The 17,496-nt window shown below is 39.3% G+C and overlaps 2 protein-coding genes across 16 annotated transcripts in view; one reads left to right on the top strand and one right to left on the bottom strand.

The window, feature by feature from the left end:
* LOC309631404 (uncharacterized protein) overlaps positions 1-9,651 on the bottom strand; it is a 126,514-nt gene extending 116,863 nt beyond the window's left edge. For 3 of the 13 annotated variants that reach the window (XR_014246243.1, XR_014246244.1, XR_014246246.1), the window contains exons 1-2: positions 6,724-9,643; positions 3,903-5,449 (exon numbers count right to left, since the gene is read on the bottom strand). The gene's annotated coding sequence lies outside the window, so the exon portion shown is untranslated. Of the gene's footprint in view, positions 1-3,902; positions 5,450-6,723 lie in introns of all 13 variants that reach the window. The other 10 variants (XR_014246245.1, XM_082397769.1, XM_082397767.1 and 7 more) reach the window with 8 other exon arrangements.
* Positions 9,652-9,745: 94 nt separating this feature from the next.
* GPR155 (G protein-coupled receptor 155) overlaps positions 9,746-17,496 on the top strand; it is a 49,003-nt gene continuing 41,252 nt past the window's right edge. For 2 of the 3 annotated variants that reach the window (XM_082397695.1, XM_082397696.1), the window contains exons 1-2: positions 9,747-9,896; positions 14,163-14,659. In XM_082397695.1, coding sequence (XP_082253821.1) covers positions 14,194-14,659 — 466 coding nt within the window. In that variant the 5' untranslated portion in view covers positions 9,747-9,896; positions 14,163-14,193. Of the gene's footprint in view, positions 9,897-14,162; positions 14,660-17,496 lie in introns of all 3 variants that reach the window. The other variant, XM_082397697.1, reaches the window with a different exon arrangement.

Consider the following 17,496-nt stretch of genomic DNA (forward strand, 5'->3'; position numbering starts at 1 on the left):
GACATTTCACAAACATAAGTATATCCCTGCTAGACATTTGGCAAACACATAAGTATTCCCCTGTTAGACATCTGACAAACATGCAATGAGTGTAACCACAGCATGATTACCAGTCATTAGTCCACAAGTCCTGCATTTGCTCACTCTTCTCAAGGCTTAAGGTCTCATCTCTTCAGTATCTCTAGGGGAAATATACATTGACTTTAAGATAATTTATATTTCCGTTAGCTGATACTACTCTATCTTCTTTTTACCACATTTGATAGATTTTTATCTCTGTACATTCCTACTTTATTTTATTCTGCATTGAGGATTTTTGGATCTAGACTGTAGCAGGAGCTATAGAAGCATTCTTCTCTGTGCTGGGCAGGAACTTTCTACACTTTGAATCTAGAGTGGGGCTCTAATAGCATATAAGAATTTGGAAAATGGTACAAAGATAACAATTTTGAAAGACATTTAACTTTTAGAAGAAAATGTAGGTGAATATCATTATGACCTTGATGCCGGTGAGGATTTCTTAAATAAGACACCAAATGCACAAACTACAAAAGAAAAGATTAGTAAAAAGCCGTATTTTAGAAAATAACATCTCTGAAGAAAGATAAGAGGAATTATGATTGTTTCTCAAAAACTGAAGCTTTAAGAGATGGTGAAATGACTGCACTGAGGTTTTGCTACATAATCCACGATACAGTAAATGTACTGGTTTAGTTACTGAATGTGCCAGAAAATTACTTGACCTAGTTTTACCCCCAACATGAACATTCTGACTGGAACTTGATAATGGCACTACAGCGAGGACATGGTGTACGTATACGAGAAACGAAGACAGTGCTCAGTTTTATTTTGTTTTGCCTTTGTCCACAAACCAAAAAGAAATGGGTCTCATGTGAGAAATATGTCCTGATGGGAAAACCGCTATTGAGATGGATTTGCAAAGGAAGTTACCGACTCAATGTGCCCTTTTTCATATAATAAGAACACATTTCTCCCCATAAAGTACCAAGACTCTGGAAATTTTTTCTGCCCTCCTCTGAGACAAATATTCCTGCCTGTCCTTGAAACAGATTTATAATTTCTAGTTTATTCCCTAAATGAGTAGCTCTCACTTAGAAATTTGCATTAGAATCATCTGCAGAATCTTAAAAAAAAAATACGGGTTTTGGACCCAATCCCAGTGATGTTGATTTAGTAAGTCTGACAGGGACCCTGGCATCTATATTTTTAAAAATTATATTCCCCAAGTGATCATTTTGCAATGCATACAAATGTTAAATCATTATGTTGTAAACCTAAAATTAATATAATGTTGTAGGTCAATTATGCTTCAACTTAAAAAAATTTATTCCCCAAGTGATTCTAGTGTGAAGCTGATTGAGCACTGTGACAGACCTTTGGGCTCCTGACTATGATTAATCATTCTACTTTTTACCCCTCTGTACCTCAATTCTTATGAATGATCCCTGCCCCATGTTATTCCATCTGTTTGTTCACATGACTCTCCTAGGTCCTTGATCAGTAACCTATGCACGAAAATCATACTGAACACATAAAGTGTGGAGCAAGCAGGTAGCCTGTTAGCACCAAATCACTAGCATGTACAGGCATACCTCGTTTTATTGCATTTGGCTTTATTGCACTTCACAGATAATTGTGTTTTTTACAAATTGAAGGTCTGTGGAAAGCCTGTGTTGTCAGGTGACGGTTAGCATTTTTTAGCAATAAAGTATTTTTTAATTAAGGTATGTACATTGTTTTTTAGACATAATGTACATTTGTATGCATTGCACGCTTAATAGACTATAGTGTAAACATCACTTTTATAGGCACTAGGAAACCCCAAAGTTCATGTGACTTACTCTATTGCAATATTCGCTTTATTGTGGAGGCCTGGAACCAAACCCACAATGTCTCCAAAGTATGCTTGTAATAATAGTGAAATGAGAAGATGAGAACATGCTGAGAAAGAGAAAGAATGATAGAGTGCTTGAAAGCACATCAAGACTGAGGCTTAAAAGAGGAAACAATGGAACAGCTCTTGTCAAATTTGAGGAAATGTCTAAACTCTAACCTCCGCCCTCTATCTTTTTATAGAACATTACCTACAGCATAATCCCTGCACCAGCTGGCTCCTTAGCAACAGCTTCCCATTGGTCGCCTCCCCTCAGAGGGACTTACATAAAGCTTCTCTTATTTCCCTTTCCAAGACTGGAGGAGACAAATTTCTCTTCTTCAGGTTACTCCGTAATTACTTTCATGAACCCTCTACATTTTTTGAACTAGCCACTACGAAAAGTCATGAAGGCTTTTTCCTCTCCAACCTCTTCACACAGGCTAAACTCCCTGTAACAGAGGTCATGCTCCTTTCCTGCTTACCACCTTCCAAAGTTAGCAGAGGAATTTTGGACAAACAAGAAAAATGGTCATTTCCTTCATACTCTAATTTCTGACACACATGGTTGGATCAGTGAGATTAAAGTGGCTGAGAAGAAAGATTCAGGGAGATGCTTCTGAATTTCTCTGGGATCACTGCCTGGGTTTGAAGATTCCAAAAACTGTTTCAATTGCCCTCAGGGATAGTCTCCTTTTGCCTCTAAAATAAACAATTACATTCACTATGGCAAATATTGGGCTTAAACATTTTTTTTAAATGAAATTCACATTTTATTTAGGTTGAAATAAACTATACAAGATTGATTTTCTTCACCAAAAATAACAGCAATATTTTCTGTATTATTCCTAGATAAACCACAGAACACTTATTTTTGTAGGTTTTCTAGGTTTTGCTTGTAAATCAAGATGAGGCAGTAGATACAGTCATGGAAAAAGACAGAAGAAAACAGACAAATCAGTTGTCAGTATCCATGGCCTCTGATCCTGTCTTGACCATGAAACAGAAGTGTTCAACATATACCTGCTAAAAAGCTCATGAAGATGTAGGCTCAATAAAGGAATGCAAAGAGCAACAACCGGATGTGGAACAAGGGAAGGCTCTTCCATTCAAACTTTAACTATAACTTGTTCCTTTAACTTCATTTGATAAAGACAAAGTCTAGGGACTTCCCTGGTGGCGCAGTGGTTAAGAATCCGCCTGCCAAATCAGGGGACACAGGTTCGAGCCCTGGTCCGGGAATATCCCACATGCCGTGGAGCAACTAAGCCCGTGCACCACAACTACTGAGCCTGCGCTCTAGAGCCCGCGAGCCACAACGACTGAGCCAACCAGCCGCAACTACTGAAGCCCACATACCTAGAACCCGTGCTCCACAACAAGAGAAGCCACCACAATGAGAAGCCCGCGAACCACAACGAAGAGTAGCCCCTGCTCGCTGCAACTAGAGAAAGCCTGTGCGTAGCAACAAAGACCCAATGCAGCCAAAAATAAATAAATAAATAAATTAATTAATTAAAAAGACAAAGTCTACACTAAAACTCTTGTTTGGTGAGCTCACATGTTTCTCTTACAGTCTGATAATTTTCTTAACTGTCCTTTACAGATTTTCAACAGCATACTTAAAACTCCTACCATTCAAAGTACCATTCAAAGGTCAGTCATGAGTTTCATTGTAACGTTTTATAAAATGTATACCTCTGGGCTTAAACGTTTAATAGTAGTTCTTCATTTGACAAAAACTATTATGTTAAGAAACAAAATCCTTAACCAGTTACTGAGGCAACATATGAAATTAAATTTCTAAGACTTTTCTAGGAATTTTATCAAATGTTAGCATTACTATAAACATCTTGTCTCCAAAATGTTTATGTACACCCATGGGAGAGGGCTTGAGTTAGGCCATCGGAACTAATAATAAGCCAGACTTGAGGATATAGTTAATAGTGATATTAGCTATAGGCTATAGAAGCCTAGGTGCCAATTAATACTGCACTGAGAAACTTACTTTTATCAGTTTTATTCTCCAGGAAGAACTGTCTCCAAACCTAGTGCCCAGGACTCTTTCTGACCCAGTCTGGGTAATGTTCTTGTAGTTCAGAAGTCTTAAGTTCTCTTTCCTGTTTCAACTTTTTGGAATGGCTTAGGGAAAGCTTGCATAGAAGTTAAGGTAAAAGGAAAGTCTAAATAATTTTTGGAATTCTGGGGACATTTAAATATTTGTAGAATTGATTCTTGGGACATTATCACATTTATTCATGTCACAACCAATGATAATTCTTCATGATTTGGCTTTTCCAGCCACTGTCAGTCACAAAACCATCTGGTTCCTCTGTTGCTACACAGAGACTTGAGTTCTGATACTTCTCCTTCAGTTACTTTTGTTGATAGTGGAAAGAAGCAGCACAAGAAAGAGCAGGTGTTTCCGTTCTAAGTTCTCTAAATACAGAAATTTCATAAACATGTTTAGCTGGCATTCCAAGAGTTGGTAGGTTAACAAACATTTACCAAGTGCCTACTATGTGCCAAGCACTGTTCCAGGTACTGAGGATACTATGGAAATCAACACAGATAGAGTGCCTGCCCCTTCAAGGAGGGAAGGACAGTGGAACTCCTGAAACACATACTCTACTGGAAGAGTGCTTCTGAGGTCTGTGCTTAATTGTTATGCTGAGGATATGATAGATAACCTTTTCTTGAATTAGCTATTTACTCAAAAGTTCCACCCAGGTTTTAACTAGAATCAGCTAAAGAACTTCTTACTCCAAAGTCAAAACTAAATCTGAGGTTTTTGCCTCTTCCTCTTTATATCACACAAAATTTGTTAGTTCTACGGTGTTTCATCTTAGACATAATTCAAATTACAAAATGTTCTGCACATTTATAAGATTCTTTGTTGAGTGACTGCCTATTACATAAATTTGTCTATGAGCACATTTTTAAATGAACAGAGTAACAGTAAAAACAGGAGTATTTTTTGTTTGTTTGTTTTTCATTCCCATTTACCTGATCTCTAACTCCTTTACAAAAAAAAAAAAAAAAAGATCAAAACAAAACCACAAGTATCAAGAAGCTAAATCCTGAGACAAATGGGATGGGCTCTAAAGTCATCATGTTGCTATTGTATGGTTTCTGCACCCTTTCTTATCTAAATCATTGATTTAACTTTCAGTTTCATAATCTAATTCTGGTTTCATTGTTTTTCTGCTTAAAACTTAAGTGCTGGCCCAGACAAAAGCCCTTGCCTACGTAACTACATTTGAGCCTCACCTGAAGTCAATAAGATCAATAACAAGGTGAGATGTTTAGATTCTATTTTCCCTCACTGCTTTTGTAAGAATATATATGTAATACACATATTACATGTGTATATAAAATCTATATATATTTATTTTTACCAGTTTATTATAAAAGGATATGATGAAGGATACAGATGAACATCCAGATGGAAGAGATGCATAGGGCACAGTATGTGGGAAGGGGATCGGAGCTTCCAAGCCCTCTCTGGATGAGCCACTCTCCAGGCACCTCCATGTGCCCACCAACCCAGAAGCCCTGTAAGAATATTTTAATAGCAAATTGAAAAGGGGAAAAAGTTATTATGTATTTACAAAAACACAATATTAAATTAAAAGATAATTTTCAGGGTTCTATCTTGACAGATCAGAAATTAAATTAATTATAGCATTTAAAATAACAAACAGAAGCCATAGTTTCAGAGAATGTTTATATAAAGCTATAAACCTGGGCCAAGTGAAAAGCTGGAAAAAATAAGAAATCCAGCCACTATAAAAGAGCTATACCACAGTTGCTTGTATCAAATAGCTTCTTGTGGGGGAAGAAAATTTTTCCTTTCCCCTTCTAGGTTCCTTCGACTGGTCTAACAATCAAATTAACATAAGGAAGATAAACAAGAGAAAAACAAATAAATTTAATTTGATACATACCTAAGAAGAGAACAAAGCAGGCTGTTTACATACCTTTTTAGAAAAAGAATCAAACATTTGTGAAGATTTGACAAAACAAAGGGGTTTTTGCTTGGGGTAGCAAATTAATGAAGGAGTAACAAAGTTTGCTTATACACCTTTCCTGGCCTCAAATTCCCTATCTCAATGCCCTTCATCCTCATGGCATAGGGAGGATAACTTCCTATGGGAGCTTTGTTTCCTGCTTTCAGGGGAACAAAGGAAGGTCAGAGTGTTCTTATACGAGCTGTTTCTCAAGTAACTTTAAATCAAAATAATCAATATGCCACCTTGGCATATTTGGGAACAGCCTGCCCCAAGCCCCATCATTCCCATTGAATAGAAAGAAGGTATCTTGGATAGCTGGTAGGCAGTTATGTTTTATTCAATCATTCAAAAACCATTTATGAAACAGCTACTGTATGTCACGGAAAGCACTATTATAAATGCTAGGGATACACAGATTAACAAAAACAAGGCCTTAGCCTTGTGTAAGTTCATATATTGCACTGTATCAGTGCTCTTAAATTGTTCTATTTTATAGGTGGATTTTGTACACCTACCTGGTTTAATACTTAGCAGTGAATTTTAGAAAAATATTTACTATTATGGTTCAACATTTCCATATAGCCAAAATATACACTTTATGACTTATTTCAGACTTTTTCCTGATAAAATACATACACATTTTTTGGTAGAAATTTTGGGAACTTTTCTACACAGAAAAAAAAAAGTGTATTTTTATCACTCAAAGATAATTACTATTGGCATTTTCTTCTAGAATTTTTTTTATATATTTGATTTCAAGTAACAGAAAACCCAACTCAAACTTGTTTAAACAATAAAGAAAATTGATTGGCTCACATGAATGAGAAGTCCACAGGCTGACTGGCTTCAGGTGAAGCTTGATCCTACAACTCAATATGTCATCAAGGACCCGTTTATTTCCTTCCCTCTGCTGTGCTTTCCTTGGTGTCTGCACCATTCGAAGACTGGTTCCTCTCGTGGTCCCTAGATGGCTGCCAGTATCTTCCTGGCAGTAGGAAAGAACGTCAGCATTCTCAGCAAATGTTCTAAGAGCCATTCTATCAAACCACCTTGGTGCCACTGCCCATCCTGACTCAATGATTGAGTCCAACGAACATACTGATCGGTTAGCATAGGTTAGTTACATCACCTTTGAAGGCGGAGTGAGATCAGCTTCTCTGGAATCATATGAATCTCTAAGGAGAAATTGGTACTGACAGGAAGGGGACAGGCAGTATTAAAGAAACTAGAAATCATTTTAGACATATTCAAACAACACATTTAAGTCACTCTAAACACTTGTACTATTTTATCTTCCTCTTCTTTACTCATCTTTGATTAGACTCTATGGATGGCCCAGAGTCCAAATTTTTCAAGGGAGATCATCCTCAAAATTTTGATAGAGAATATTAAGTAGGTATTGAAAATTATGACACAGATCTATATTTCTGAATAAAAATGTTATATATTAAATGAAAAAGGTTACTAAAAATCACGTATATGAAAAATAATGTGTATTATATGACCCTATTTTTCTTAACTGATTTATATATGCATAGGAAAAAGTGATACATATATAGTAAAACGTTAACAGAAGTTATCTTAGGTGTGCTTTTCACTTCCTATTTCCAGTTAACAGTATATATAGGTCAGCATCTCACAGAATGACTGGCAGACAGGATAGTGGAATTAAATTATTACCTTACGGCATTCATCAGTAATTGCTTATCTAAGAATGACTTTTTTTTTTAATTTTATTTATTTATTTCTTTATTTTATGGCTGTGTTGGGTCTTCGTTTCTGTGCGAGGGCTTTCTCCAGTTGCGGAGAGTGGGGGCCACTCTTCATCGCGGTGCGCGGGCCTCTCACTGTCGCGGCCTCTCTTGTTGCGGAGCACAGGCTCCAGACGCGCAGGCTCAGTAATTGTGGCTCACGGGCCCAGTTGCTCCGCGGCATGTGGGATCTTCCCAGACCAGGGCTCGAACCCATGTCCCCTGCATTGGCAGGCAGATTCTCAACCACTGCGCCACCAGGGAAGCCCTAAGAATGACTTTTTGATGAAGTCCTTCATCTCCGTAAACACTTTGTTCCTAGAGTCATTGTCCCCCTGCCAGCTGCTCTTACTTGTCCACTCCATACAGGTATCTCCAAACCACATCTTTGGCTCTGTTTTTTCTCTCTTGAGCTTCTGTTTTCTCTTTAGGTGTCTACTAGAAATCTCTACTTACATGTGCTGATACCTTCATGAGCAGTTAGTTCACAGGACAGTGAGCACTTAGACTCTCATTCACTTGCTGGCTGTTCTTAGATCAATGACTTAATCTCCAGGACCTCAGATAAAGAAGATGATGATAACTTCTTCAAGAGAGGAGACTAAACTAAGTTTCTTGAGGTTTTAGATTTTAGGCCTGAAACCAAATTCATTATCTTCTTGTAACCACTTCCCTCACTTGAAAGATTTCTTCCTTTCATCTTCAGATAATAGAATGATAGGAAACAGTAGAACTTTAGAACTAATAAGGATGTTAGAGTCTCCCTAGCTCAATTCCTTTTCTTTACTATAATGGATGAACAAATACATACCTTCATTATCTCCTTCCTTTTCTTGCCCTATCAGTAATCCAGTCCCATCAGTTCTCCTTTTGTAATGTCTCTCAAACCTCTTTCATTCTTTTCATTACCACCACCCCAGACTACATCTTTATTTCCTCGTGGCTTGGTTTTTCCCAAAGTCATGTTTTTCCTGCTTTCAGTCTTTCAACTAATCCTGGGAAAGCTTCCAGATTGCATATCTGAAAATAGTGTGATCACTAAGACATGTTCTCATGAAAAAAGAATTTGATGGTTTTACTGTGGTCAGAGGATAGGTCCAAACTCTAAGGCTAACCTAAGGAACTTCCTAGAGGTTCACCCTAACTTACCTTTCCAGGCCTATCTTCCAGTATTCCGCTAAAAGTTAAAGCTGAATAAATATTTATTTAATTGAATTAATCTCCATACTTTCTAAACACAAATTCTTTTAGCTTTGAGATATAACCAGGAGATTAAAAAAAAAAAAAAGCAGCCAGGTTCAAGGGAAACAGGGAAGCTGTTAAAAGTTAGGAAGATAGAGAACAAGGGTGAAGTGAGGAGAAGAGTAGCAGAATTCATGACTTTTCTATATGTTCAGTTCCTGCTCTACAGTTTTCCACCAATACGGTTTCCGCTCAGTACACTGAAGGGATATGGATGTCGTTCCCCCGACAACAGAAACACAAGCAGTCAGGGACTGGGTGCTTATTCTAAACCAAGCACAGGGCTAAAGCTTTACAGACATTTTAGTCTCTGATTTAGGAAGGTCAAGGTCACACTGCCTTGAGAAAGGTGAAAGGCAGGAGTCTGACCCACGATTAAAGACCTTGCTTTAAACTGTGCTATAAAAACGAGCAGGCTAATCAAGAGAGGACTTGGCCGACCACACGAGTCTGGGGTTAGGCGTAAAGACAAGAGGCTTCTGCACCTGAATTTACGGAGAGGAAAACGAAACGGCAAAGCGCCCACGGCAACCGCCATTTTGCGGGAGCCGAGCGGCCGGAAGTCCCGCCGCCTGCGTCTAGCGGCTGGGAAGCTCGCAGCCTGCGGCGGAGGCTGGGGTACCGGAGGACCTTGGGCCTCCGCGTCTCAGCGGTCGGGGACGGAGCCAGAGGGCGGGGCCGGGGCCGCGCGGCGTAGTCTCGCGGCGGGAGGCGGAGCCTGAAGGCGGGGCCTTGGACGGCGCGGCTCTGTGTTTCCCCCGGCCGGGGGCGGGGCCTGGAGGCGGGGCGGCGGCGCAGGGTGGAGCTGACCCGGTCCCAGCTTACGAGCGCCTCACTTTCTCGGAATGTGAATGAGCTGCTATAGCCGGCCGCTGGCAGCCGGCAGCTCTCGGCTAGGAGGGCTGGGGTGGGAGGTGACGGTGATTTCCTCCCTGCTTGACCCACCTCGAACATCGACTCCCTTCTCCCGCGGCCCCGGGGATGCGGCCGTAGCAGGTGAGATGGGCCCCCGGGGCGCCGACCTGCGCGGTCCCGGCTCGGCTTTGCGGGCCCCTGGTGACCCCGCTCTCGCCCCTCGAGTCTGAGCAGGTGGGCAGCGCCCAAGCCCGCAATCCGCTGCCTGCGCCTGCCCGCCTCTGCCCCGCAGCGCCCGCCTTTAGGACGTGCGGGGCCACCCGGGAAGACTTATGTAGGGGAAGGGGCGGCTTGTCCCCTTTGGTGACAGAGCTGCCATCCCTCAGTTTGAGGAGCACATCATTTACGTGCGTCCACCCTACCATTCTCAGACTCTTCCCTTTATTCCGGGGGTTGGCCTCAGTGAATGCCATCCTGGGAGCTTCTGCCCAGGTACCTGGAGCGTTGCACCAAATTTTCTCCCTTACCCCTTTTTGGAGCATTTCACTTACCATGCTTTGTGAATGCCATGCCCTGGGGAAGCTGAGCGACCAACTTTGTATCCCAGGCACAGAACCCAGGCTGCCTTTACACTTCCACTGCTGGCTGCCCAGGCATTGGGTGGCAGCTGTTCTTTAGGCGGCCTATTTGGTTACGGATTCTCTACATCCTTATCTTAGAGGGCCAAAGTCTGTCCCTGCCGACAAGAGAAGAGGCAGTGCTCAGCACTCCCTCCCCACTCTGGGTCTTTAGGGAAGACGTCTGGTCCCCTGCAAGTAGGTGGGAGTGGGTGGATGGTGTGACTGCTGGTGTTGAAGGGTGCTTGAATAGGACCACACTGTATTATGCTTTTCCCACCGGAGAAAGGTTGCTGGGTGTTTGAGAAATAGCTTAAGAGTTTAAAGCTTTCTCTTTGAAACCCGTCAGAACCCTCCTCCCCATTTTCACTTAATAGCAGTTGTTTACAATGTTAGTGGTTCCTCCATGTTATCTAAACCAAGTATGAGTGGCCAGAAGTGGCTGGTGTATAGCATTTCTCTGCTCCCGACCCAGTGAGTGGTCTTTTACTGTGACAAGCCAACTTTTTTGTTCTTTAACAAGCCTTGTTTTTAACAAGATGAAAAGACTGGATGCTATTTTTTTTTAAACTTCCATTGCTGTGGCTCCTGTTTATTTTAAAAGAATGCTTTAAGAAGTATATTCTCGGGGCTTCTCTGGTGGCGCAGTGGTTAAGAATCCGCCTGTCAATGCAGAGGACACGGGTTTAAGCCCTGGTCCGGGAAGATCCACATGCCGTGGAGCAACTAAGTCCGCGCGCCACAACTACTGAGCCTGAGCTCTAGAGCCCAAGAGCCACAACTACTGAAACCCGTGCGCCTAGAGCCCCTGCCCCTCAACAAGGGAAGCCACAGCAAGGAGAAGCCTGCGCACCGCAACGAAGAGTAGCCCCCGCTCGCCGCAACCAGAGAAAGCCCGTGCGCAGCAACGAAGACCCAACGTAGCCTAAAATAAAATAAAATAAATTTATTTTTTAAAAAAAGTATATTCTCTTCCTGTTGGAAAAAAATTTCAGATGAGATAAAACTTTGTAAGTCCTTTTTGGTTATTTTGACTGCCCCTCAATTAGCAGATATTGCTTCTATAATATCAAGGAACATTAAAAGAAACTTCATGGGAAGGGGAAGATTACTTTCCAAAGTTTTTCTCTTAATTTTTGACTACCTGAAAGTTAAACCTGGGCCTTGCTACAGCTATTTGACCATCACCTTGAGGGAAATAAAGAGCTCTCCCTTCCCTGCTAACAACTAAGATCAAACTAAATTAAATTGAACTCCTCTTAGTTGTTTGGTATAAAATGAAAACTGATAACCTTACAGCCCATCCCATCCCTCTGTTTTAGTTGGAGGCTCTTTAATACCAAGTATGTTTGAAGAACTGCATAGAACAATGAATTATATTTAATTTACTACCATTCTTCTTATTATTAGGACACACAACTCCTAATGGCAATTGCTACCATTTCTTGAAGGCCTACTTTGTGATAAGCTGTGTATAAAAGCTCCAATCCTCACAACAGCCCTCTAAGGAGGTTTTTACTCTCATTTTACAGTTGAAGAAGCTATGGTGCAGAGAGGCTGAGTTACCCGAAGAGTTGATGAGTGATAGGCCCCAAATTGGGTTCAGGCCATTTGACTCTTTTCACTGAACAACTGCAAGTTTAGTTAAAACTGTTGGTTTAAAAATTATTGGAATACATTGATATGCACGTGTGGTACAAATAAGGGGTAGGGAGCAGTGTAAGTTATAATGCTCCAGGAAAAGAAATATAGGGAACTTTTAAAAAAACAGAAGACTGGAGTAGTTTATCACCTTAATCTTTAGCACTGCCTTTTCAAGTCCACATCTCTCAGGGGCTCCAAATGTTTAACACCTTTGTTCACTTGTTTACCAGCGCATTACTTTAATTATGGGTACCTGTACCAATCAGTAGCTTTCCCAGGATATAATTTGATGCTTATTTGGTAAACTTCAAGTATGTGAGTATTACAGGTTTTGTGTATATTGACCACTCCTATCTAATCCTAGTAGGAAAATATTTGTCCTGATCCAGATTAAATGTAATGTTTTAAAACGGTTCAGTTTATACCAGGGTAGCACAGAGAAAATGATCTCATCCACACCCCCAGTTGTATCAGTTATTGGTCTTTGGCCTGCCATCTGAGTCCTTAATGTGATGTGGGTGTTTGAGAACTTAACCTGGGCATTATACATTTCAGGAAGCATAAGCTTTTTTACTTTCTACCTTATATAAGGCTACTTTAGATGGTTAACCCAGAATAATCACTTAGGAATTGGCAATTGTCACTATGTTAGTTTCAAGTTACTAATAAAACTGGTTAGTTGCAGAGTTGTTCACACCTAATGTTCATTGTGTCCCTGGCAGCAAGAGGAAAGTCTGGTAAGTATTGTCATATTAACATAAAGTTTTCCTTGCTTCATTTTCTGAACATCTTTAGAACATTTTACAAGACATTTTGTGTTCTTTAACATTTTATGAACAGCTTTGGAACATTTCAGAACACATTTTGTGGTCTTGGTGAAAAACTTAGAATACTTAACATTCAGGAAAAAACAAAAAAACAAAATTCTGTCCATGAAGTAGATAGTTCCTAAGAAAGAACGTTGATCCACTCAAGGGTGAAAGGTTTATTTAAGAGCAGGTGATTATTTTAGTCTCCTAAATCTCCTGTGTGCTCCAGGCACGGTACTAGGCATTAGGGATACCAAAGTGAGCAAGAAACATGCACAGTCCCTGCTTCTATGGCACTTGAAGTCTAGTGAAGGAGACAGACATAAATCACATAGTCACTCTAATACATAGTATGATTATAAACTGAGAAGAGTGGCCTAAAGTTAAGGAACATGATTCTATTTGAGAAAGACTCCTGGCCTGGCGATGGCGTTAGAGGAGCCTTACCTGATACAACGACTCCTGAATTGATTTGGATATGATTCGGAGGATGGGTAGTTGTTATGTGGGTGGGCAGGGAAGAGAATATTTTAGTGTGAACTGCATGGGCAAAGCCCCTGTGGCACAAAGGACTATGGGGAATTCAAGAGAGCCAATATGTCTGGCTGGTGTAAAAGGAACTAAGAGTAGGTTGGTGGGATGCCATCATTTTTTCTTTCATTCTCTCTCTTATATGCCACCAGAAGTTATATTTAACTTTTGTTAAGTGATTTATTTGTGCCAGATGTGTTTGTAAGGACTTGATATTGAATAATATCAAGTTCCTATGAGGTAGGTACTATTATTGCCGTTTCACAGATGAGGAAAATGAGGTACAGAAAAGTAAGTTACTGGTTCAAAGTTGATCAGTGATATTCTATTATACTCTTCTTCCTATCCTATATTCAAGTCCTTCCGCAGGCTGGAAAGGACCTTCCTGTCCATTGTGACTCTTTGATGTAGCCCTGAGAACTTCTGAAACTTCTGGAAAATTTGGCTGCAGGTGGACATTCAGCAGACTCTGTGGGCCCCATGCTCTCATCCACTAGGCAGAGCTTGACTGTGGAGCACTGGAGAGGACCACAGGGCATCATTACAGCTGTAAAATCTGTGGATCTTATTTTTCTCATATCTGATACTGAACATAGGACAGCAACATAAATATTTTGAACTGACCCACCTTTGAGAGTCGAGAGGTTGTTGTTAGCAGACACTTCCACCCATTTTATTTTTCTCTGATGGTAGTTGAAAAAAGTTTGTATATTTATTTGGCCATTTAATAAATCTATGTTTGCCAGTATATCCTTTAAACTAGAATTCTTCTCATTGACTTCACACTGAATCTTCTTTCTTTCCAGAGATCTGGTTGGAGTTGGAGGGTGAAAGAAAATGAATTCTTTTTCTGATATACCTGCCAAGAACTTGACCATTGCAGTCAATATGACCAAGACTTTGTCCTCACCAGTAACACATGGATTTAATTCCACTAATGACCCACCTTCAATGTCAATAACAAGGCTTTTTCCAGCCTTACTAGAATGCTTTGGCATAGTCCTTTGTGGCTACATAGCAGGAAGGGCCAATGTTATAACATCAACACAGGCAAAAGGACTGGGAAATTTTGTCTCCAGGTTTGCACTTCCAGCTTTATTATTCAAAAACATGGTTGTACTTAATTTTTCCAATGTGGACTGGTCTTTTCTATATAGTATCTTAATTGCCAAAGCTTCTGTATTTTTCATTGTATGTGTATTAACCTTATTGGTTGCCAGTCCCGATAGTCGATTTAGCAAAGCTGGACTATTCCCTATTTTTGCTACACAAAGTAACGACTTTGCATTGGGATATCCTATAGGTAAGTTACTTTTTATTTTTTAAGTTTTAAAATATTTCAGGTCTTTTAGAAGGTAACAAAAGGTAAGGCTTTAATTTGAATCTTTTAACTAAGCATTTGTTAGTGATTTATACTTATATCTAAGAAATCTTTCATATTTTTTTCTTAAATATGTCTTAAGTTAGATGAATTATATTTTTTCAGAGTTTGAGGCACCTTCAAACATCTACCTGAAATAAATGGTCATATCCAAATAAACTTTGTGAGTCATCTTTCTAATAGTATTTTTTTTCTTCTCAATAATCACATATGAAAGAAATATAATTTCCAGAAGAGATCAGATTCTGATTTAAATTATGTAAAAAGCATAGGCATACACCTGTTGAAAAACTGTCATTATTAAATGTTAGCAGTGGAAATTTATGAGTGACTTTTTCCCTTCCTTATTTTTCTTTCCATCTAGAGTGTATATTATTTTACATTAATGCTTGTTATTGAGTTTTTTATTCAAAATATCAGTGTACTTTGGTCGAAGTTAATTTCTTGTTTAAGGACAAAATGAGGACTTTTTTTTACCTTTCCAACTTTTCCTTCTTTAACTTTCCAGCTCTTTAAACAGCCTAATTTTATGTTTCTATGTGTATATGTTTTCCTGATGAAATAGTAAACATACTAGTTGGGGATGTTGAGATATCTTAGAAACATATTCTATTTTCCAGAACTCTCTGCCACCAAGAAAATGTATACTTAGTAACTACTTTTTTTTTAATGTTTTTTTATTGTGGTAAAAGTCACATAATATAAAACATACTATTTTAACCATACTTAAGTGTACAGTTCAGTGGCACTAAGTACAACTCTCACCATCATCCATCTCCCAAATTTTTCACCTTCCTGAACTGAAACTCTGTCCCCTTTAAACACTAACTCCCCATTCCCCCTCCCTACTGCCCCCCAAGCCCCCGGCCCCTGGCATCTACCAATGTACTTTCTATGAATTTTTAATATTTTTAAAGTTTATGTTTTGCTTTGATCATGTATCATAATGTAGGGAACTGAATATTATGGATATAGTCATTCATTTATTACTTCATTCATTCATAGGAACCTGTTAGTACCAGTGACTGTGCTAGCTGCTGTGAATACACTTGTTTTTTTTTTTTAAACATTTATATTAACATATTTCCATACATATTTCCACACAAATACAAATATAAGATTTTTAGAAATTTCATGTAATGTCTGAAACATTTATATTAACATATTTCCATACAAACAACCCAATGAAAGTTTAGTATTAGTTGTTTTGTTTGTTTGCTTTTTATACTGCAGGTTCTTATTAGGCATCAATTTTATACACATCAGTGTATACATGTCAATCCCAATCGCCCAATTCAGCACACCACCATCCCCACCCCACCGCAGTTTTCCCCCCTTGGTGTCCATATGTCCATTCTCTACATCTGTGTCTCAACTTCTGCCCTGCAAACCGGCTCATCTGTACCATTTTTCTAGGTTCCACATACATGCATTAATATACGATATTTGTTTTTCTCTTTCTGACTTACTTCACTCTGTATGACGGTCTCTAGATCCATCCACTTCTCAACAAATGACTCAATTTCGTTCCTTTTTATGGCTGAGTAATATTCCATTGTATATATGTACCACATCTTCTTTATCCATTCGTCTGTTGATGGGCATTTAGGTTGCTTCCATGACCTGGCTATTGTAAATAGTGCTGCAATGAACATTCGGGTGCATGTGTCTTTTTGAATTACGGTTTTCTCTGGGTATATGCCCAGTAGTGGGATTGCTGGGTCATATGGTAATTCTATTTTTAGTTTTTTAAGGAACCTCCATATTGTTCTCCATAGTGGCTGTATCAATTTACATTCCCACCAACAGTGCAAGAGGGTTCCCTTTTCTCCACACCCTCTCCAGCATTTGTTGTTTGTAGATTTTCTGATGATACCCTTTCTAACAGGAGTGAGGTGATACCTCATTGTAGTTTTGATTTGCATTTCTCTAATAATTAGTGATGTTGAGCATCTTTTCATGTGCTTCGTGGCCGTCTGTATGTCTTCTTTGGAGAAATGTCTATTTAGGTCTTCTGCCCATTTTTGGATTGGGGTGTTTGTTTCTTTAATATTGAGCTGAATGAGCTGTTTATATATTTTGGAGATTAATCCTTTGTCCATTGATTCATTTGCAAATATTTTCTCCCATTCTGAGGGTCGTCTTTTCGCCTTGTTTATGGTTTCCTTTGCTGTGCAAAAGCTTTGAAGTTTCATTAGGTCCCATTTGTTTATTTTTGTTTTTATTTCCATTACTCTAGGAGGTGGATCAAAAAAGATCTTGCTGTGATTTATGTCAAAGAGTGTTCTTCCTATGTTTTCCTCTAAGAGTTTTATAGTGTCCAGTCTATATTTAGGTCTCTAATCCATTTTGAGTTTATTTTTGTGTATGGTGTTAGGGAGTATTCTAATTTCATTCTTTTACATGTAGCTGTCCAGTTTTCCCAGCACCACTTATTGAAGAGACTGTCTTTTCTCCATTGTATATCTTTTCCTCCTTTGTCATAGATTAGTTGACCATAGGTGCGTGGGCTAATCTCTGGGCTTTCTATCGTGTTCCATTGATCTATGTTTCTGTTTTTGTGCCAGTACCATATTGTCTTGATTACTGTAGCTTTGTAGTATAGTCTGAAGTCAGGGAGTCTGATTCCTCCAGCTCCATTTTTTTGCCTCAAGACTGCTTTGGCTATTCGGGGTCTTTTGTGTCTCCATACAAATTTTAAGATGATTTGTTCTAGCTCCATAAAAAATGCCATTGGTAATTTGATAGGGATTGCATTG

Source organism: Balaenoptera borealis (genome assembly GCF_965194805.1).
Source record: "Balaenoptera borealis genome assembly, chromosome: 6".
Lineage (NCBI taxonomy): Eukaryota > Metazoa > Chordata > Mammalia > Artiodactyla > Balaenopteridae > Balaenoptera > Balaenoptera borealis.